General features: G+C 41.8%; 1 protein-coding gene across 1 annotated transcript in view; it reads right to left on the reverse strand.

Moving 5' to 3' along the window:
• Positions 1-2,331: 2,331 nt before the first annotated feature.
• The window catches only part of B3GLCT (beta 3-glucosyltransferase), a 263,730-nt gene continuing 243,540 nt past the window's right edge, over positions 2,332-22,521 (reverse strand). The window contains exon 15 of the mRNA XM_051831763.2: positions 2,332-2,535. Coding sequence (XP_051687723.1) covers positions 2,347-2,535 — 189 coding nt within the window. The 3' untranslated portion in view covers positions 2,332-2,346. The remainder of the gene's footprint in view (positions 2,536-22,521) is intronic.

Here is a 22,521-nt window from a genome sequence, read left to right on the forward strand (position 1 = left end):
CCACACCCTCCAGATGGGCCTGTTCTCCCTGAGGACAAGAAGTACACATTTTTCACTAGAAAATTGATTTTCATCTTCACACAAAGGAGAGAGGGCCTGACAGCCAGAAACTGAAATGGGGAGGATTTCCTTGTACTGCACAGAGTGTAACTGGCAGGGTTCTGTGTGTGTCCGGAGCTTGGGGCCAAGATCCCACACTGGAAAATTGGAAAAAGACTACATTTGGACCTTTTTACCCTGGTCAGTTAGCCTCTCTCCAGGTCCTGGGTTGTGAAGTGAACCTTTTCACTCTGTCCCTCCTGTGGGTGGAAGGAGATTTATGTGTGCAAATTAAAAGGTCATATGGTTTGCAGGTCTAATCATCCTCTCTTGGTCTCATCAAGTGTTGAAGGATTAGCACCCTTGAAGATGGCTATTAATCTATTAACACATAACAACAAAAGGGGTGGATTTGTGTATTTATAGAAAAAAAAATCCCACTTGCCTGATAAAGAAACTTTTGCCCTGGAACTTGACAAGCATCTCAGAGACCTCCAGAAACTTCCAGCGCCACCGTGTGGGTTGGTCCTTTGACCATTTTTGTCAGGAGAGGCTGTGTCCCTAGAGAAGGCTTTTCCTCTTCCGCATTTTCTCAGTCTGCTACTCAGTTGCACAGCTGCAGTTCCAAGACTTCTTCCAACAAAGTACCCTCACCCCTCAAACTACCCTCCAAACAAATGTGTTCAAAGAACTCAAAAGACTACTTCACTTGTCTCAAATTCTAATCAGGATCACCTAGGGGGTCTTATTAAAATGAATGTTCCAGCCAGGACCTGAGATTTTGCATGTCTAAACAAGCTCCCAGGATATGTCAATACTGTTGGCCCATAGATTTCACTTTGAGTAGCAAGGTCATTCAGGACATTTGGGGTTTTCTTTGGGAAAGGTTTAGAAACAGTTGCCCTTGAAAATGTCCTAATATAACCTCCAAGTTGCTCCAGGCACCACTGCAGAAATTGCCAACAGATGTAGCTGAAATTAGAAACGGTGAAGACACCACATTTTAGCTGTTTTTATGGGCCACGTTGTTTTAGCTCACAACGCAAGCACAAACACAGAGCGCTAACGGCTCACTATCCACATTATACATAAAAATGGACTTTGCACGCACCATTGGACAAGACCTGCTTCTCCCTGGCACTACCAGCCTCATCTTTATGCAGTCTCCAATTGGCCATTTTCTATCCAGTAGTTTCAATTATTGTATGGGGCAAGAAGATTTACATGTTAAAGCACATCAACAAAGCACTTTAACTGTGTTATTTAAGTTCTATGTTTGATTGAAGAGATGTATTACTTGTTATTCTGTCTCTATTTCAGGGTTTGCATTTTCTGCTTCAAAAATTCAGTCATTTTAATGTCCAAAGAAGCCATTATGGAAAATACAACTGGCTCAAAACATATTATGTAGAACAGATGAGGGCTGTGAGTGTTTTTCTAGATGCTTTCAATCCTTAATATTAGTACTTCCTTTTATTCAAGAAGCACAGCTACACATTAAATTATGTAGAAAAATATGTTATTTTGAGAAAAATTTATGTAATTATTGTGGTTCATGTAAACCATACAAATTCTTAGATTAATTCTTTATGTTTATTCTTGAAAATCGCCTACCTATATAAAATCTTTGCTACCTCATTTCAGAAGCATCCTGGTTAGTATCTTTATCTCCAGATTCTGTCTATTCTAGCAGATCTCTATTTCAAAATACAATTGGCATAAAGTACCCCTTAACTTAAGGAGTTTAAGAGTTCAAGAATCATTTATCAGGGCAGGTCTAGTAGTTACGACTCCACTTGGGAGCCCTGTATCCTGTATTGGAGAGCCTGAGTTTGTGTCCTGGTTCCCACCCCAATTCCAGCTTCCTGCAAATGTGCATGCTGGGAGGCAGCAGATGATGGCTGCGGTATTTGGGTCTCTACTATGCATGTAGGAGACCCAGATTATGGTTCAAGCTCTTGCCTTCAGCCTAGCCACACCCTGGCCATTGTGGACACTTGTGGAGTGAACTAGAAGCAGATGAGATCCCCCCCCCAAATAAAAAAATTAAATTTAAGAAAAGAAACATTTATCAAATTTTCCTATTTCTAGACATTTGCTCAAACCCCATGCTTCTGGAGAGTGACATCAACAATGTGCAAAAATAGGAAGTTGCTGACTATCCTTCCTCCCACAGATGTACTGAATAAGCACCTACACATGGATCAATGTCCTCCAAGAGAAAGCCAGACACTAGCTGAAAGACTCGTGCATGCCAAGCAACTGAGAAAATACTCATTGAAACAGGTAGGGAAAATGGAGACATATTCATGCACAAACCCACCTGGAGCACAGCTCCTTACAATCAGGAATGAATCTCCAACTCCCAGCTTCTTCACAAGGCGGACAGAGCTTGTCACATTCCATTGCACAGTCGTCCACAGTCCTTATGGAGGATTCAATCACTTCAATCACCTTGATTGGAGAATAGCAGGTACTTGGCAAAGGAGAATTTTCCTGAGACACAGAAGGTAGAGGAGAATTTGAACTGTGTTTGTATACTCCCAGCAGCTGTAGCTTTCAGGTTCAGCCTGTCTTCTGGCTCCTCCCTGGAAGGAGTTTGTCTGCATACTCTTCCAGCAACTCCCTGAGAAGTTGACTTCAAACTAGTTCTGCATCTAGTTACAGAGAAGGGCCTACAGGGCAGATAAAAGAATAAAAGAATAAACTTCCTCAGCCCTGAACAGGGGAGATAGCACTCTCTGGGCTTTCTGCTCTAGCAATAAATCCTTGCCTGTAGATTCTCCCTGGAAAGAGTCTGTGAGGCCTCTATCAGCCGAAAGGGAAGATGGGCACTCTTGGTGTCTTCTTCCCTGGCTTGTATCAGTAGTAAACAAATCGAGGTTTCAGACTCTGCTTAGAAGGAGTTTGTTCATGCATTGAATGCCCCAATTTTTTTAAAGGTTTTATTTTAATTTTTAATTAAGGAGCAGAGTTACAGACAGAGAGAGGGAGAGACAGAAGAAAGGCCTTCATTTGCTGGTTCACTCCCCAAACAGCCACTGTAGCCAGAGCTGGGCTGATCCAAAGTTAGGAGCCAGGAGCTCCCCCAAGGTCCCTGATGTGGGTAAAGGGGCCAAGGCACTTGGGCCATCTTCTACTACCTTCCCAGGCCATAGGCAGAGAGCTGGATCCACTGCCTCCCCAGGCCATAAGCAGAGATTGGAAGAGGAGCAGCCAGGACAAGAACCGGCACCCACATGGGATGCCAGCACTGCTGGTGGAGGCTTAGCCTACTACACCAGAGCACCAGACTCGGAGTGCCCCAACTTTTACAGCTCCCATCTGAGGACTGCCTCCCAAACCACCTAGCGCTGGGAGTTGAAGGTATTTTGCATTTCCAAGTCTCCCTGGGCCACAGAGAACAAAAAGGTGATTTGTGAACTTGCACATTCTGGCTCAGAGAATGTGGTCTCTGAGAGAGCAGGCATCTGTCACAGAGCCTATCCTTGGTATAGGACAGAAAGAGTGGCTCCTGGCTTCTCTAGCTCCTGGCTTCTCCCAGAAGAAAAAAGAAGCTAGAACGCAGACCTAGCACCCCAAACTTTCCAAATGCATCCCAAAGGACCGGCCTTCATCTCACTTGTGTCACGATATTAATATGAGAGCCATTAAGAATAAAGACAGTCTGTTGGACAAGCGCATAAACTTGAGAGCCGCCTAGCACCTCTGGTTGGCCTGATTGGAGACAGTGAAGGACAACACCTGGAGAGGTGCATGTCTTAAGAGTCTGATTACAGAAACCAACACAAAGTCAAAGAAAATAAAATCAGGAAAATATGTTCTAAATAAAAATGTTAGATAAATCTCTAGAAACTGATCCTAATGAAATTGAGATCATGTGATTTCCTGATAAGGAATTCAGAACAGTGGTTATGAAGATGCTCACTGAGATCAACAGAGCAATGTATGAACAAGCCATTTCAACAAAGAGGTATACAATATAAAAGAATCCAAAATATGCATCATATAGCTTAGGAGAACAATAACGGAAGAGTGCACAAGAAGGGCTCAACAGTAGACTAAATGAAACAAAAGAAATTATTAATGAATTTGAAAATGATTTATGATAATCATCCAAACTTGGGAGCACGATTTTAAAAATACAAAAAATATGGAAGATCACTTAGGGGACTCAAAGCAGAACAATATATGCATTTTTGGAGTTCCACAAGGAAAAAAAAATTAAAGAAATAATGGCAGAAAAGTTCCCAAGCAAGGGGAAGAACATATTGCTTGCTTTAAAAAAAAATGTAGTTATTTGAAAGGCAAACAGACAAAGATCCTACATCAGCTGATTCGATTCCCAAATATCTACAATATCTGGGGCTAGACCAGGCTGAAAGCAGGAAACTGGGATTCAATCCAGATCTTCCTCATGGGTGACAGGTACCCAACTACTTGAGCCATTGCTTGCTGCCACCCAGGGTGCACATTAGCAGGAAGCTAATCAGAAAGTATCAGAAGAATCAGAAGTAGAGCTGGAACTGAACCCAGCCACTGCACTATGGGATGCAGGCATTCCAAGCTGTGCCTAAACCACTGCACCAAAGGAAATAAAAATCCACACTTAGGAAGCTTAGTGTATATGCAATAGAATGAATTCAAAGGGACCTATACCAAGATACATTATAATCAAATTTTCAAAAGTTAACACAGAATTTTGAAAGCAGCAAGGGGAAAACAACTTGTTACATAACAAGGGAACTTCCATATAGATGGATTTTACATCAGAAACCTTGACGGTGAAAAGGGAGTAGGATGATATATTCAAAAAGCTGAAAGAAAAGGTAAAACCCTGAAAAACCTGCCAACAAAGAATACTATACCCAACAAGTCAATCCTTCCAAAATGAAGGGGACAGAAAAACATTCTCAGAAAAGCAAAAGCTGAGAGAATTTATTGTCACTCTACTTGCCTTACAAGAAATGCTAAAGGGACTTCTTCAAGCTGAGTGAAGGATGGTAATCAGTAACACAGAATATATGATAGTATGAACTCGCTGTTGCAAGTAAGTATAGAGCCAAAGAGCCAAATTCAAAACATTCTTATACTGTAATGGTGATTAGTAAATCAATTACATCTCTCTAATATTTAAGTGAGGATAAAAACCTATTAAAAATAATTACAACTACAATGATTTAAGGGACAGAATTATGAAAAGATACAATTGTGATATCAAATATAAATAATGTGATAGTACATGTGTAAAACTTGTATATGAAATTAAAGTTGCTGTTAGCATAAAATAGCCTATTTTAAATCTAAGTTGTAGCATGTAAGTTTACCATAACCACAAAGAAAAAACCTACGGTAGATACTTAAAATACTTAAAAAAAAAACACAAACCATTACAGGAAACCATCAAATCATAGTAAAATAAAGTGTTTGAGGAAGAAGGGATCAAAGAATCTACAAAACAACCAGAAAATAATTAAAATGACAAAAACAAGTCCCTAGTTATCACTACTTACTTTAAATACAAATGGGTTAAAATCTTCAATCAAAGGACAAAGAATGTCTGAAGGGATTAAAAAAACAATAAGACCTAACTAAATACTGCCTACCATCTCACATAAACTGAAAGTGAAGGTATAAAAAAAAGTGAAAGTATGGAAAAAATAGTCCACGCAAATGGAAAGCAAAAGAGATCAAGAGTAGTTATATCAGACAAAATGGACTTTAAGTCAATAACTGAAAGGATTCTGACATCATTATATAACAAAAAAGGATAAATTCATCCAAATAATGTAACAATTACAAATATATATGTACTCAACATGGCAGTGTACACACACACACACATATATATATATACACACACAATACTGAGGGGTCTGAAAGAGAGATGTACTGTAATTCAGTAAGAAACTTCAGCACTCCACTTTCAACAATGAAGACACTATCCAAATAATACATTAATATGAAAACATTGGACCTGAACTACATTTTAGATCAAATGAGCCTAACACATTTACAGAACCTTCCATCCAACAGTAACAGAATGCATTCTTCTCGAGTGCACACAGAACATCCCCTGGGAGAGATCATATGTTGGTCCACAAAACAAGTCTTAGTAAAATTCAAAAGAAAAAAAAATCACATCAAGTGTTTTTTTCCAACTTCAATGGTATGAAATGAAATCAACAACAGGAGGAATTTTGGCAAAAACACAAATACCTGTAAATTAAAAACAAAAACGTTCTTGAACAACTAGTGATCAAAGAACAAATTAAAAGAGAAATTTAAAATTCTTTTTTCAAATTTTATCTATTTATTTGAAGAGAAAGAGGAAGACATAGAGACAACAGGGAGTTCTTACATCTAGAGCTCACTCACAAAATGCTCCCAGTAGCTAAGCTGATTTCAGGTTGAAGCCATGAGCCTGGAATTCAATTCCAGTCTCCCACAAGGGGGACACAAGTCAAGTTCTTGAGCCATCATCTGCTGTCTCTCAGGGTGTATATCAGCAGAAAGCAGGAATTCCAAACACAGCCAGGGACATGGCATAACATTCCCACTATGGAATGCAGGAGTCCCACATGGTCTGTTAAGTACTGTACCAAATACCTGCCACTGAAAATACATTGAGACAAACAGAAGTGGAAACATAATATCCCAGCTACATGGGATGCAGCAAAAGCAGTTTTAAGAGGAAGTTTTATACCAATATATGCCTATATTTAAAAAGAAGAAGAAAAGCCTTAAGTAAACAATCTAAGATACACCTCAAGAAAATGGAAAAATAAGAACAAACTAAACCTAAAGTTAGCATAGGAAGGGAAAGACAAAGATCAGAGAAGTAAATGACAGAGAAGAAAAAAACCAGAAAGGATTAAGAGTTGACTTTTTGAAATTATAGACAAAATTGAGAAACCATTAGTTAGACTAATGAAGGAAAATGAGGGAAAAGAATAAAAATAAATAAAATCATAAATGAAAGATTAGACTTCAAAAGTACAAGGACCACAGGAGATTGCTAGAATAGGAAGGAACACTCAAAACTCATTTCACAAATGCAGCATTGGACTAAGAGGTCTATGAAATCACAAAGACTGAATAGCTACAGTAATCTTGAGCAACAGGAACAAAATTGGAATCAGCAAAGTACATGATTTCCAAATAAATTACAGATCTATAATAATCAAAGCAGGACTGTACTGGCATAAAGAGAGACACAAGCCAAAGGAGAAAAATGGAGAGCCCAGAAATATATTCATCATTTATAGTCAATTGATTTTTGACAAAGGTGCCAAGAATATAATAAATGGTGTTGGGGAAAGTAGATATCCCCATTAAGAATAAAAGTGAATCCTTTTCACACACTATATAAAAAAAACACTCAAGATGGATTAAAAACTGAAAATAAAAGACTCAAAACTCTAGAAACTACTATGAGAAAACAGAGAGGAAACCTCTATGACACTGGCCTGGTCAATCTTTTTTTTTTTTTTTTTTTTTTTTTGGATATAACATCAAAAGCACAGGCAACAAAAGCAAAATTAGGCAAATGAAATACACAGAATTAAAATGTCCTAAACACCAATCAACAGAGTGAAGACATGACCACACATCTGAAAAGGGGCTAATGCTCTAGATAGACAAGGAACTCAACTCAGTAGCCACAAATCAAATAAATCAATCTAAAAATGGGCAAAGGGCCTAACAGACATTTTTCAGAAGATATACAAATGGCCAACTTATATATGAAAAAATCCTCAACATCACTAATTATCAAAGAAATGCAACTTAAAACCTTATGAGCTATCACCTCATACCCATTAGTTACCCATGATAGTTACCAAACAGATGAAAGCTAAGCATTGAGAATGTGAAGCAGAGGACACATCCACTAGTGGTGACCGTATAACTAGACAGTCATTATAGAAAACAGTGGGAACTTTCATCAAAAAATAAAAACAGAATTTTCATATTATGTAGGTATCCTTGTTCTGGGCACATATCCAAAGGAATTGAAATCAGTATTCCAAAGAGCTATCTTCACTCCTGTGATCACTGCAGAAGTATTCACAACAGCCAAGATACAGAAGGAACCTAAGTATTCATCAACAGAAGAATGAATAAAGAAAATGTGTGTGGAAAGGGGGAGATGGGGTGGAAGCAAGGTGGGGGAGGTGGGGGCTGGGAAGTATCATTATGCTCTTAAACCTGTATATATGAAATTTATTCCTCTTATATAAATAATTTTAAAAAGAAACTGTGTGTGTGTATGAATGTTAACCAGCCTTGAGTAAAAAAGGAAATGCTGTCATTTATGACTGTGTGGATGAACTTGCACGACATGAGATGGTAAATGAAATAAGTCGGGCACAGAAAGACAAATACTGAATGATCTCACTTATATATGGAATCTTAAACTTGTGGAAGAGTAGAATGGTGGTTACCAGAGGCTTTTGTGTGGGGAGGAGGAATTTAGAAAAAGGGAGCGTTATTGGTCAAAGTACACAAAAGTTTCAGTTTTTGCTATAATTTCAACATGATTTGACTCCAAAACTGGTACTAAAGGATAAAAATGTAATTAAATGATGGTGTTTAAGAGATAGGCCTGGTGGGAGATCTCATGCCCCTGGAGGCATGTCTGGGAAGGTAGTTCTCCTAAGATTGGTTATAAAACCTGAGTCAGGCCCAGCCACTTTCTCTGCTTCCTAGCTTGTCACGGGATCCTTCCTCTTCCCCTGCTCCGTGCTCCACCATGGCCACCTTCCGCAGAGACCAAACCATTGGTGCTGCCCGAGCTTGGACCTGAAGCTCCAAAACTGTGAACCAAACAAATCTGTCCTCTTGATAAAGTCGGCTTCTGTCATGTGTTTTGTTAGAATGACAAAGGACTGACAGACAGTTTCAGTGATCTATTGTTCAACACATTCCTATAAGAAATGACAATGAATTCTATATGACAAAATTGCTGAAAATAGATTTTAAGTGTTCTTATAACAGAAAAAAAAAGAAATATGTTAAGTTCTGGATATGTTAACTAGCTTCATCTATTCATTCCACATTTCACATATATATCAAACATCACATTGCATGCATGTCTTCTTCGTCTAGTGACCCTTCCATCATTATGCAAGGATACCTCTTTATTCTCAGTAATTTTCATTGTTCTAGAATCTACTTTATCTAATGCTGAGATAGTAACCTTTATTTTCATAACTGTTTGTATAGTATCATATTTTTCCAGACTTTTAATCTATTTATATTATTGTATTTAAATTGGGTTTCTGGACAGTCTGGACAGGACATATTTGGGGTTTGGTTTTGTTTTTTTTTTTTTTTTTGATCCAATATCATGATAATTGGCCTTTATTTGGTGTCTTTAAAACATGTGTAAGAATGTTTTTACTGTTTTGATTGTGATGTGATAATCTAGATAAATTGAGTCATGCATAAATAAACTAATTCAGAGTCTGGAATGAAGCCACGCAGAGACATAATCTAATATTGACCATGGTGAGTACCATCATCCAGCACAAAGGAACCTGGAGCTGTGCTCTGGCCTTCCCATCATGTCAGTTATGGGCTCTGAATTACTACAGGAGGCAGAAGTCTTCTCAACACTTCCCCTGGCAGGAAACCTCCCACATCTGTCACAGCGCTGGACATTGCGAACAAGGCACAGCGGCAGAAGGGAGGCGCTGTATCAGATACATTGACACAGCTAGGCAGGTAAGCATTGGCCCACATGAACAGTAGAATCTTTTTTTCTTTTATTAGTTGTTTTTTAAGTATTAAGGAAGCAAGAGATTTGCATGTTCCTCTCAGGCAATGTCCTGTGTAAATGAATTCAGGTACCAACTTTGCATTTAATAGATCCTTAAGCAAAATGTCTTATTTCCCTAGGTCATACTCAGTTTCTTTTGCTGAAAAGTAATAATAATCATACCTATTGCAGTTCAGCCAGATTTTGTAATAACTGCAGTTTTCCATGATAACATCCTTTAAGAAGAGATTTTTCTATTTATTTATTTAATAAACTCTGCATTTTTTGCTGGCCACTGTTTTCAGCAATTTACAAATATGAATTCACTTCATTCTTTTTTTTTTTTTTTTGACAGGTAGAGTGGACAGTGAGAGAGAGAGAGAGAAAGAAAGGTCTTCCTTTGCCGTCGGTTCACCCTCCAATGGCCGCCGCGGCCAGCGCACTGCGACCGGCGCACCGCACTGATCTGAAGCCAGGAGCCAGGTACTTATCCTGGTCTCCCATGGGGTGCAGGGCCCAAGCACTTGGGCCATCCTCCACTGCACTCCCTGGCCACAGCAGAGAGCTGGCCTGGAAGAGGGGCAACTGGGACAGAATCAGGCGCCCCGACCGGGACTAGAACCCGGTGTGCCGGCGCTGCAAGGCGGAGGATTAGCCTAGTGAGCCGCAGCGCCAGCCTGAATTCACTTCATTCTAATAACACTTACATGATGTAGACATCCTTTTCAACCATCTTTAAAAGTTAGGTATCTTACCATGGTCACAAGGTCAGAAAAGGCAGAGCTGGGATTTCAACCAGAGAGCACAGTCTGACTGCAGAGTATCTGTCCTGAGCCACTCTGCGGTGTTGCCATACACCTGGGATTCAGTGAAAGTTTTAATAGGAAAATAATCCTCGGGACTCACCAAAAATGACGATCATTTGCATTTATGCTAAATAAGGAATGTGTTTAATTTTTTTAACACCTAATAAAGTTTCTAACAACGGTAGGTACACAATACATATTCATTGGTTGACTTGACACACAATCAAGTCTCCTTTTACCAAAGTGACCAAATGTAGAGGCCAAATAATAGCAAATTATTTCTATTTGGCTTTTGAACATCTAATACACTAGAGCAAGATGGAGACGAATGTTGTCAACTATTTCCCTTTCCAAAGGTGCTTCCCCTATGGGTTTCACTATATTGTTCCTCAGAAGCCCTGCAAGAAGTCAGAAAATTTTCTCAAATATTCTCTCATTAACAATATCATTTTCTGGCCGGCACCGCAGCTCAATAGGCTAATCCTCCACCTTGTAGCGCCAGCACACCAGATTCTAGTCCCGGTCGGGGCACCGGATTCTGTCACAGTTGGCCCTCTTCCAGGCCAGCTCTCTGCTGTGGCCAGGGAGTGCAGTGGAGGATGGCCCAAGTGCTTGGGCCCTGCACCCCATGGGAGACCAGGAGAAGCACCTGGCTCCTGGCTTCAGATCAGCGCGGTGCGCCGGTCGCAGCACGCCGGCCACAGCGGCCATTGGAGGGTGAACCAACGGCAAAAGGAAGACCTTTGTCTCTGTCTCTCTCTCTCACTGTCCACTCTGCCTGTTAAAAAAAATATATATCATTTTCTACAGGTCTGAAGCTATTTTACATTCATCCACTGTGAGTCTGTAACTCATATTTGACTTTGCACTTTGAAACCAAAACATGTCTATTCCAGCTTCTATAGACATTATCAATCAGGCCAGGGGTGACAAATCTATCTCAGCGGGAGTGCTGACTTGGACAACTGTATCTCCTTTAGAGCAACAGACAGAGAAGAGGGCCAAGGCTGACTCCTGGCTTAACGACATAGAACACCATCAAAAGGGGACTGGAGGGCAGAGCTGCTGACTCAGCACTATGTGTTCAGCCGTCAAAGCACAGTAATCACAAGGGATTCTAATACAATCTCAAAGGATTCTCAAGCAGAAAGGAAAGTAACTTCGCCTTATCAAACTGAAGTCCAGTGACAATAAGAGCCGGTTGTATCGATTTCTGTTTGTCACTCTGAAAAGCCAGCCAGGAAATTCTACTCCTTCTATTTCTAAACTTCAAACGACTGGCCTCTTGAATAAGAAAGTCAGGGAAAAAATGCCATTAGAGGTCCCTTTAACCTCAAAGCTGAGAGACTAGAGTTGATGCAAGTCAAATCAAGGGTGGCCAAGGGACTTGAGAACCTATGGACTTGGCAATTTAAAGATCCTGAACTCCCATGAGCACTGGCTTATCTAGTTATAACATATCATCTATTTCTAAAGAATGAGTCAATATACAAAATAATGTCATTTGAAGATAAGGAATATTTTCTCAATCACAAGAATTATCAGGACGATGTAAAAATCAAAATCCTGAGCTACATCTCAGATCTGTTAGGAAGGCTATTACCAAAAAGTCAAAAGAAAAGAAGTGTTGGCAAGGATGTGGAAAAAGGACTCCAAGTACACTGTTTGTTGGAATGTAAATTGGCACAACTATTATAGAAAACAGATAATGGGCCGGCGCCACGGCTCACTAGGCTAATCTTCCACCTGCGGCACTGGCACTCCAGGTTCTAGTCCCAGTTGGGGTGCCGGATTCTGTCCCGGTTGCTCCTCTTCCAGTCCAGCTCTCTGCTGTGGCCTGGGAGTGCAGTGGGCCCCTGTACCTGCATGGGAGACCAGGAGGAAGCACCTGGATCCTGGCTTTGGATCGGCACAGCACGCCGGCTGCAGCACACAGGCTGCAGCATGCCGGCCGTAGCGGCTACATGGGGAGTGAACCAACAGAAAAAGGAAGACCTTTCTCTCTGTCTCTCTCTCTCTCACACAAACTCTGTCAAAAAAAAAAAAAAAACAGATAATTTTCATGAAAAAATGAAGAATAGAACTATAATGTGATCCAGCAATCCCTCTGTATGTACCCAGAGGAAACAATATCCCTATCTCAAAGACTCCTGTACTCCCCAGTGCATTGCAGCATTATTCACAGTAGCCAAAATATGGAAGCAAGCTACAAGTCCCTCAGTAGATCAATTCACTACAAACATGCTGACCAGCCTGAGACCAGCTGGAGAAATCATGGCAGAAAAGGAAATTACAACTTTTTCTGCCATCTTAGAGTTTTAGAAGTAGACTTTGGAAAATAACCTGATGGCTATAAATTATTAGCTTTCTAACAGACTACAGAAATGAAGTTGGAACCTTTGTCTCTCTAAAGAAGAGGGGGGACAGCATGGTGTTGCTTCACGGGGTGGATTATTTTCAAAGCCTTTGACAATCGACTTTAAAAAGGATGGCATTCAATAAGTGCTGAAAGCTTCCTATTAATCACTCTTCCGTGAGCTTTTTCTTGAACGCGCTCTCCACTCAGTGTTTCCTGCACAAACTCCTTTTACGACAGCTGTCCGGTGATCCATTAAAATGACAAGCAAAGGGCCACGTGGCGGGATGAGTGCACTTAATGTGTCACTGACACGAGAGATGACAAAAAGGTTTCCTCCAGTCAGCTGCAAAGTTGCATCTGCACCTGGGAACAGAGGAAGCCTAGTCGGAGCCTGGAGCAATCTGTGATACTCCAGGGACTCGAAATGGAATTGTCAAGCAATGTTGCCAGATGAATCAAAGTGACGTTAAATTGATATTGGAAACCCAAGAATGCAAGGCTTGTAAGAAAATTTGCTGCAAGAATGATCCGATTATTTCCTGTCAACAGACTGCCAAACTATTACCTTTGTTTTAAACAGCACATTGTTTTTTGAAAATTTGTATTTTTTGAAAGGCAGAGACACAGACAGACAAATACCCCCCATCCTCTGGATCACTCCCCAAATGCCCACAATGGCCAGGAGCAAGCAGGGACTAAAACCAGGAGCCAGGAACTCAATCCATGGGTAGAAGGGACTCATCAGTGATGCCTCTCAGGATGCACATTAACAAGAAGCTAGAATCAGGTGTGGAGCCGGTAATGGAACCTAGGCACTCAAACATGGGGTGTGGGCAGCCCAAGCAACATCTTAACTGCTGTGCCGAACCTGGCTCCAGACTATTTCCTTTATGAAGCTCTTCGGACATCTTTAAGTGGACGACACCATTTATCCATGTCTCTTTAATTATAACCAAACTAGGTTATTTGTACTAATTCAGAGTTAAGATTGTGGACAAAGAACTGTAGGCAACTTAAAATGTTTTGGTAGCCAACAACCACTGGTACTCATTCCTACTGTCCTAGGGATCAAATTCTAGAGAGTAAAGTTTGAAAAAGATAAATGTGAAGACTTTTCTCCCTTGACATGGGTCTTTTAAGGGAGTCCATTTCTAATCACTGTGAGCAGCAGTGAAATGGATTGAGAGGGAAACGCAGGGTCTAGCAATGGGGCACAGTGGGTTAAGCTTCCAGGCTCAGCTCTCAGCTTCCAGTCCAGCATCCTGCTGGGAAGGCTGCAGATGATGACACCTGCTCTCCAGTCCCTTTGGCATCTGGGAGACCAAGAGGGAGTTCCTTGCTCTTGGCTTTGGCCTGGCCTAGAAATGACTATTTTGGCCTTTTGGGGAGGTGAAATCAGCAGTTAGAAAGATCTCTCTCTCTCTCTCTCTCTCTCTCTCTCTCTCTCTCTGTGTGTGTGTATCTTTCCCTCTCTCTGTCATTCTACCTTTCAAATAAATAAATCTTAAAAAAAATTGTGACATGAAGTGAAAAGAGAAGCCAGAAATGCAAAAAGAAGAAAGAAAGAAAGAAAGAAAGAAAGAAAGAAAGAAAGAAAGAAAGAAAGAAAGAAAGAAAGAAAGAAAAGAAAAGAAAAGAAAATATTTACAACCCATTTAACTGATGAATGGTCATTATGGAGAATTCTATACAAAAAGCTTAAAACCTCTTGGAAATGAACAAAAATAAATCAATAACCCAACACAGGGGAAGGATGAGCCAAAGATTTGAATAGGTATTCATTTCACCAAAGGGAAAATGCTAAGGGACATGAGATGCTCAGCCTCATTAGTAATCAGAGAAATGCTACTTAAGATCATAATGAAATACCATTCTCCACCTGTTAAATGCATAAAAATGAGGCATCTGACAATTATTGTCAAGGATGACTATTAATGGAAATTTTATGCCCTGCTGGTGGGTATAAATGGATTTAAGCACTCTGAAAACAACCTGGCATTGTCTTGCAAAGCTGAACATATGAATACACTGAGTTACAACAGTACCTGGCCACCAACTCAGTCCCCCAGGGTCCTTATGCTTATTATTCCTTTTGGAAAGAGAATATCCCAAGAGCTCTAGCTGGACACATGGGCCTCAGCTACGTAGATTTCCCAGGTTCTTCAACATGTGGGGATCAATTAATAAAGTCTAGCAACAGGATGTGGGAGGAAGTGGTTTGTGCAACTTCCAGGCCGTCCTTTCAAAGACATCAGCTGCAGATTTTCAGTCCCCCATCCCGGTGAGTGGATTGTAGAGTGATGGGATTGTGGAATTAGCTGCTTTGTCCTCAGTGATGGCAGACATGTGTTGATGACAGTAGGGCAGATGTCCCAGCCAGGGGTGGATGGAACCCAGGAGGAGCCTGGACAATTTAAATGGCATTGGTCATGCTCTAGTTACTGTTATACCACTGTTCATTGGCCCATTATTCTTCATAATTTACGCGGTTTTGCACATTTTAAATATTCTATAATGCGAAGTTAAGGGGAAAAATAAAGGAGAGGCTTTCTCCTTGGCTTCACCAAGTCCGCCTTCTGCAGAGCACGTGGGTCTGCGCAGTGAACGTGGCTCCTGCCCCACGGCTCAGGGACACGGCCTGGCTGACACCTGCGCCTCAGGTGGCCCTTGCTGAAGAAACATTCCCTTTCCTTTCATTTGTCCGTGTGGTTAAGAAATAGACTGCAGGGGTGGCTGTCCAGCCTAGCAGTTAAGATGCCACTTGGGACACCCGCATCCCATATCACGATGCCTATGTTCAGATTCTGGATCCATTTCCCACTCCAGCTTCCTGCTGATGAGCACCTGGGATGCATTCTGTGACAGCTTAAGTATCTGGGTTCCTGTTATCCATGGGGGGAAACTTGGATGGAGTTCCTGGTTCCCAGTATTGGCCTGAACCAGCACTAACTGTGGTGGGCATTTGGGGAGTGAACCAGTACATGGGAGACATTTATCTGTATCTGTCTCTCTGTGTCCCTCTGCCTCCTAAATAAATAAAAATAAAATTTTAATTTTAAAAATATTACAAAGGTACTTTAAAAATTTGATGGAGGGGCCAGCACTGTGGCTCAATGGGTTAAAGTCTCTGCCTGCTGCACCAGTATCCCATATAGGTGCTAGTTCAAGTCTCAGCTGCTTCACTTTCAATCCAGCTCCCTGCTAATGCACCTTGGAAAGTGGTGGGAAATGGCCCAAGTCCTTGGGCCCCTGCAACCATGGAGGAAACCTGGAAGAGGCTCCTGGCTCCTGGCTTTGGCCTAGCCTAGCCCTAGCTGTTGTGGCCATTTGGGGAGTAAATCAGCAGATGGAAGATTCTCTCTCTCTCTCTCTCTCTCTCTCTCTCCCTTTCTCTGTAACTCTGCCTTTCAAATAAATATTTTTTAAAAAATTGGATTGGAAAAAATGGAATTAAAAATTTTTTATAATGCAAGAAATTTTTGAAATCTATGCATACTTTTTCCATAATACCCATTTTCCATGAGATTTCAGAGGACTCCTCTTATCTGATAACAGTTCTTGTTATGAGTTGCTGCATTTATTTTGAGCATGGTTCAAATTGCTCTCTCATACAGTTTCTTCTACCTTCACCTCACAAATGCAGCACTAGGATTTCAGTCCTGAGTGTCCTCCTTGGCTGGAGTCCCTCTTATTACTGAGAAGTCCCTAATCCTTTTTTCTTTTTTTTAACTTGAAAGGCACAGTAACAGAGAGGGAGAGAGAAAGAGAGAGATCTTGCATCGGTTAGTCCACTCCCCAAATAGCTGCAACAGCAAGGACCGAACCAACCCAAAGCTAGGAGCCAGGAACTCTATCTGGGTCTCCCACGTGGGTGATGAGGGCCCAAGTACTTGGGCCATCTTCTGATGCTTTCCCAGATGCATTAGAAGGGAGCTGAATCCGAGAGGTTGGGACCTGATTTGGCACTCTGATACAGGATGTCAGCATGCCAGGGGGCAGCTTAACTCACTGCACCACAATGCTGGCCTCCATGATCCCGTTTTCACAACCTTTGGGCTATCAAACAACTCCAGCTTCATGGTAATGTCCCTCCCTCAATTTTTGTCCCCAACCCTCTCTGATACCTTCCTTCACAGCCAGAACAAATTTCTTTTGGAAACCAATGTCCCTCCCTTTACTGAATCCTTTTCCCCACTTACTTCCTCCATGAAGCTCTTCCTGACCGACTAGAAGAAAATTTTAAACCCCCCACCTTAATTTTTCTAATCAGCCCGGGTGGGGGGTGGGGGAGCATGGTTCAAATTGCTCTTATATATATATATATAAGTCATAAGGTGTTTGGCCTAGCAGTTAAGCCCCCTGCTAGCCATGTCCATATCAAAGCACATGGATTTGAGTCCTGGCTCTGGGAGGGGGCAGATGACCATTCCCATACTTGAGAACCTGTCACCCACATGGGAGATCTGCACTGAGCTCCCAGTTCCCAACATTGGCCTACTCCTGATCCAGCCATTGCAGGCATTTTGGAAATGAACCAACAGATGGGATAGACCTCTTTCTCTCAAGTGAAAAAAAATATTAATTTTCAGGGTTGGTGCTGTGGCATAGGAGGCTAAGCCTCTTCCTGTAGTGCCGCATCTCATATGGCGCAAGTTTGTGTCCAGGCTGCTCCTCTTCTGATCCAGCTCTCTGCTATGGCCTGGGAAAGTAGTAGAAGATGGCCCAAGTGCTTGGGCCCCTGGGAGACCTGGAGGAAGCTCCTGGCTCCTGGTTTCAGATCAGCTCAGCTTCTGCCATTGGGGCCATCTGGGGAGTGAACCAGTGGATGGAAGACCTCTCTCTCTCTCTCTCTCTCTCTCTCTCTCTGTCTCTCCCTTTCTCTGACTGTAATTCTGCCTCTCAAATAAAAATCTTTAAAAAAAATTAGCTTTCAATTCAAAAAATCTTGTGAGATACAGTTTACAAAGTATTATTAAACTACTCTAAATAGGAAATAGTGGATTTTAAATTGAGGCTTCCACTTTAATATCTTACATAGGTAGTTTCTGGTATCCAACCAGCTCCCTTCATTCTAACCACCTGCCTCTGGTCCACTAGTGATAGTGCCAACTGCCATCTGAAAGGGAAGTAATTCCTCTGCCTCTGAAGCTCAGGCTCATCAGGCCACTCCAGTGAGTCCTTGCCCTTGTCTACACCTCCTTCCATCTCCACTGCCTCAGATGGATCCTTGCTTCCCCAACCCACTCACCTGTCTCTAGCTTCTTGGCTATCTTAGTTTAGCAATATGTGGTATTCACTCCTCTAGCTTCAATTTGACATACTTTAACATACAACTTATCATTTCCTTTTTAGCATGATTTCTGTTGACAGGTGTTTCTGGGGCTGCCATCCCAGCCCAGGCACTGGGACTCTGCTCCCCTCTCTGAATCTCTTCACACACTGATCCATTCTGCAGCCTGGGACTGGCCCCAGGATGCAGGCCAACAGCTGCAAGTGTATGCACCGAGGTTGCCCTTCCTTCTGACATATTATTCTTTTGTGCTATTGAGCTACCAAGTGTGAACCTGGTGAGATATTTCCAAAATCTGAACCAAGCTTCAATCTTCTACAGTTAGAATATGCAGTCATCCCTCTATCCAGGGGCTTTTGTTCCAGGATCCCTGAGGACACCAAAATCCATGGATGCTTAAGACCCTTATATAAAATGTTGTGGTATTCACATAGAACTTCCCACATTCTCCCAGTACACTTTAAATTATCACTATATGACTTATAATACATAACATAATGTAAGTGCTAGGCAAATAATTTCTATACTGTATTGTGACATGAAAAACAAGTCTTTACCTGTTTGAATATTTTCAGAATATTTTCTATTCACCATTGGTTGAATCTTGGGATGTCAAATTCACAAATGTGAAGAATCAGCTAAAATCCCTATGGTCTGAAGTAAACACTGGAAGCCACACCTTCTTAGATTCCTAATAATTGAGCACTTCCCCAGTACAATAATAATCACAATAACAACTAACATTTTGTGGGCACATACTATATATTTAACACTGCTTTAAAGACACTTCACGGGCCGGCGCCGCAGCTCACTAGGCTAATCCTCCGCCTGCGGCGCCGGCACACCGGGTTCTAGTCCCAGTCGGGGCGCTAGATTCTGTCCTGGTTGCCCCTCTTCCAGTCCAGCTCTCTGCTGTGGCCCGGGATTGCAGTGGAGGATGGCCCAAGTGCTTGGGCCCTGCACCTGCATGGGAGACCAGGAGAAGCACCTGGCTCCTGGCTTCAGATCAGTGCGGTGCGCTGGCCGCAGCGCACTGGCCGCGGCGGCCATTGGAGGGTGAACCAACGGCAAAAGGAAGACCTTTCTCTCTGTCTCTCTCTCTCTCACTGTCCACTCTGCCTGTCAAAAAAATAAAATAAAAATAAATAAAAATAAGGACACTTCACAAATATCATCTCTTAAAATTACACAATGTAATGGGAAAGATACTAACATTATCTTAGATGAAAACACTGAAAGAGGTTGGCTTGCCAGTAATTGAGGAACATGGATTCCAAGCTGACACCAGACACTACAAAATCCTGACCTCAATACATAAATAGAGAAAAAGTGGTGTAACACCCGATTCACTGGGAAGTTGTCAGCGAGGACAAGTCACACAATGAAAGGCATCTGTACATCAATAGATGCTGCCAAAGTCTAATCTCTACTCCTCAAAGATATTGGTCACAATTTTTTTAAAGACTTATTTTATTTATTTGAAAGGCAGGGTGATAGAGAGGTAGAAAAAGAGAGACCTTCCATTCACTGGTTCACTCCCCAAATGACCACAATAGCCAGTGTTGGGCCAGACAGGTGGCACTTTGGCCATCTTCTGCAGCTTTCCCAGGTACATTATCAGGGAGATGTATCAGAAGTGGAGAGGCCTGGATTCAAACCATGTGCTCCCATATGGGATGCCAGTGTCACAGGCTCTGGCTTAACCCACTGTGCCACAATACTGGGCCCTTTAGACACAATTTATGTGTCTTTGAGAACAGCCTTTATTCTTACGAGGGATGCCAAAAAAATAAATATTTCTAAAAACTCACTGACATTTCAAAAAACAATATGCTTGGTGCCCTTTACATTAACAAAAAAAAACGTTTTGCTATATATGTACACAGACATAAATCATAAAAGACAACCATCATACAAAGGAACTTCAAAAACTTCATTGAAAAACAGAATCAAAACGAAAATTTTGCTGCAAAAAAAAAAAAAACTTTGAGATACAAACACAGTGTTTTCAGAATACACACTTTCCACAAACATTTTGAATATCTCTTATACACATAAATTTCAAAGCACTTTTTACCAAAATAAAATTATTTCAAACATGCTTCTTGAAGGCTTTTTTTTTTTTTTTGGATTCATTTATTTGAGAGGCAGAGTTACAAACAGAGGGAGAGACAGAGAGGTCTTCCATCTTCTGTTTCACTCTCCAAATGGCCCCAACTTCCAGAGCTGCGCCAATCCGAAGCCAAGATCCAGGAGATTCTTCTGGGTCTCCCACGCAGGTGCAGGGGCCCAAGGACTTGGGCCATCTTCTGTTGCTTTCCCAGGCCATAGCAGAGAGATAGATCAGAAGAGGAACAGCTGGGACACTAACCAGTGCCCATATGGGCCACTGTAGGCAGAGGCTTAGTCCACTATGCTATAGTGCCGGCCCCTGAAGACTTCTTGTAATCACTCCCTTGCTCCACTCTCCACTCCCACAGTGGGATCTGGCTTCACCATTCTCACTAATGTGGCTGCAGGAAAACAATCACACTGATTAACCTTACTTTAAATTCATCATCTTTTTTTTTTTTTTTTTTTTTTTTTGACAGGCAGAGTGGATAGTGAGAGAGAGAGACAGAGAGAAAGGTCTCCCTTTTTCTGTTGGTTCACCCTCCAATGGCCACCGTGGTTGGTGCATGCGATGCCAGGAGCCAGGTGCTTCTCCTGGTCTCCCAGGCGGGTGCAGGGCCCAAGAACTTGGGCCATCCTCCACTGCACTCCCTGGCCACAGCAGAGAGCTGGACTGGAAGAGGAGCAACCGGGACAGAATCCGGCACCCCGGCCGGGACTAGAACCCGGTGTGCCGGTGCTGCAGGCGGAAGATTAGCCTATTGAGCTGCGGCGCCAGCTTAAATTTATTATCTTAAAAGTCAAGGCTGGGGTTGGAGGGGCAGTGCTGTGGCATAGCACACTAAGCCACCACCTACAATGTGACATCCCATATGGGTGCCAGTTCAAGCCTTGGCTGTACCACTTCTGATCCAGCTCCCTGCTAATGTGCTTGGGAAAGCAGCAGAAGATGGCCCAATTGCTTGGACCCCTGCACCCACATGGGAGACCCAATGAAGCTCCTGGTTCCTGCTGTGGCCAGCCATTGCAGCCATTTGGAAGCAGATGGAAGGCCTCTCTCTCTCTCTCTCTCTCTCTCTCTCTAACTCTGCCTACAAATACTCTGCCTACAGATACTCTCAAATAAATCTAAAAGAAGTCAAGGGGGCTCCTATGGCTGCCCAAAAATTTTATTTTACCTCCCAACTTCATTCACTCTGCCATTGTTCTAGACACACACAATTGATTCTTGTTACTAATCACAGCGCTTGTGTTCCATAATCATGAACTGTGAATTAATATTAGGCTCCCACGAGCTTCACCAACTAATAAGCATGTAACCTTGCTTTATGTGCATTTCTGTTTAAAATACCTTATTTATTACCTTATTGATTCCTTACCATTGAACTCACAGACAACAGTGCTTTAACTCACTCCTCAATGACACTTCTGTAATACACACGTTTTCTCCATAAAGCACATCACAACATTTCACAGGGCAGAACCCTAAAGAGCCCTTCAGCACTACACTTGGGTATGTGTTTTGAAGGGGGTCACATTTTAACTGCACAGTCATCAACAAAAAGCGCAGAAAAATGCCCAAAATGTAGCACTAAAGAGTCTACAAAAATGACTTGCTTTTAGTGTGAAACAAGAAGACACAGCATGGCTTGCTTAGCCTTAGTTGAGAACACGCATATTGGATGACTCAAAATATTTTACAGCTCTGAACCTGAGCCTGCCTACAAATAACTATGAAAGCACCATGAGGATTGGGGTTTAGGGCTGTACATTAATTGTAGCAAGTAGGGAAGTTTGCAAGTAAGGACTCCACAAATAATGAGATTCAATTATATCTTACATCTTCTCTGCTCATGTCAAAACCTTCAACATCCTTTCCACCCTCACTCTCAAGCTCATGACCTTGTTCCCCACTTCACGAAGATAACTGAAGCAATGCTAAGAGATCTTCTGACTCCTACTGCCACCCTACCAACCTTTCGGCACCTTCTCCCACACTCTACTTTTCTGCTCATTACTAGAGATGTATTCTCCTTGTTTCTATTTTAAAGCACTTGGTTGTACACTAAGATCCCAACCTTCCCACCTCCTCAAGGACACAGATCCTACAATACCACCCTCTCTACTGACATCAATTTTTTCTCTCTCCAATGTC

This window comes from Oryctolagus cuniculus, chromosome 9 (assembly GCF_964237555.1).
Source record: "Oryctolagus cuniculus chromosome 9, mOryCun1.1, whole genome shotgun sequence".
In the NCBI taxonomy this organism is placed as follows: domain Eukaryota; kingdom Metazoa; phylum Chordata; class Mammalia; order Lagomorpha; family Leporidae; genus Oryctolagus; species Oryctolagus cuniculus.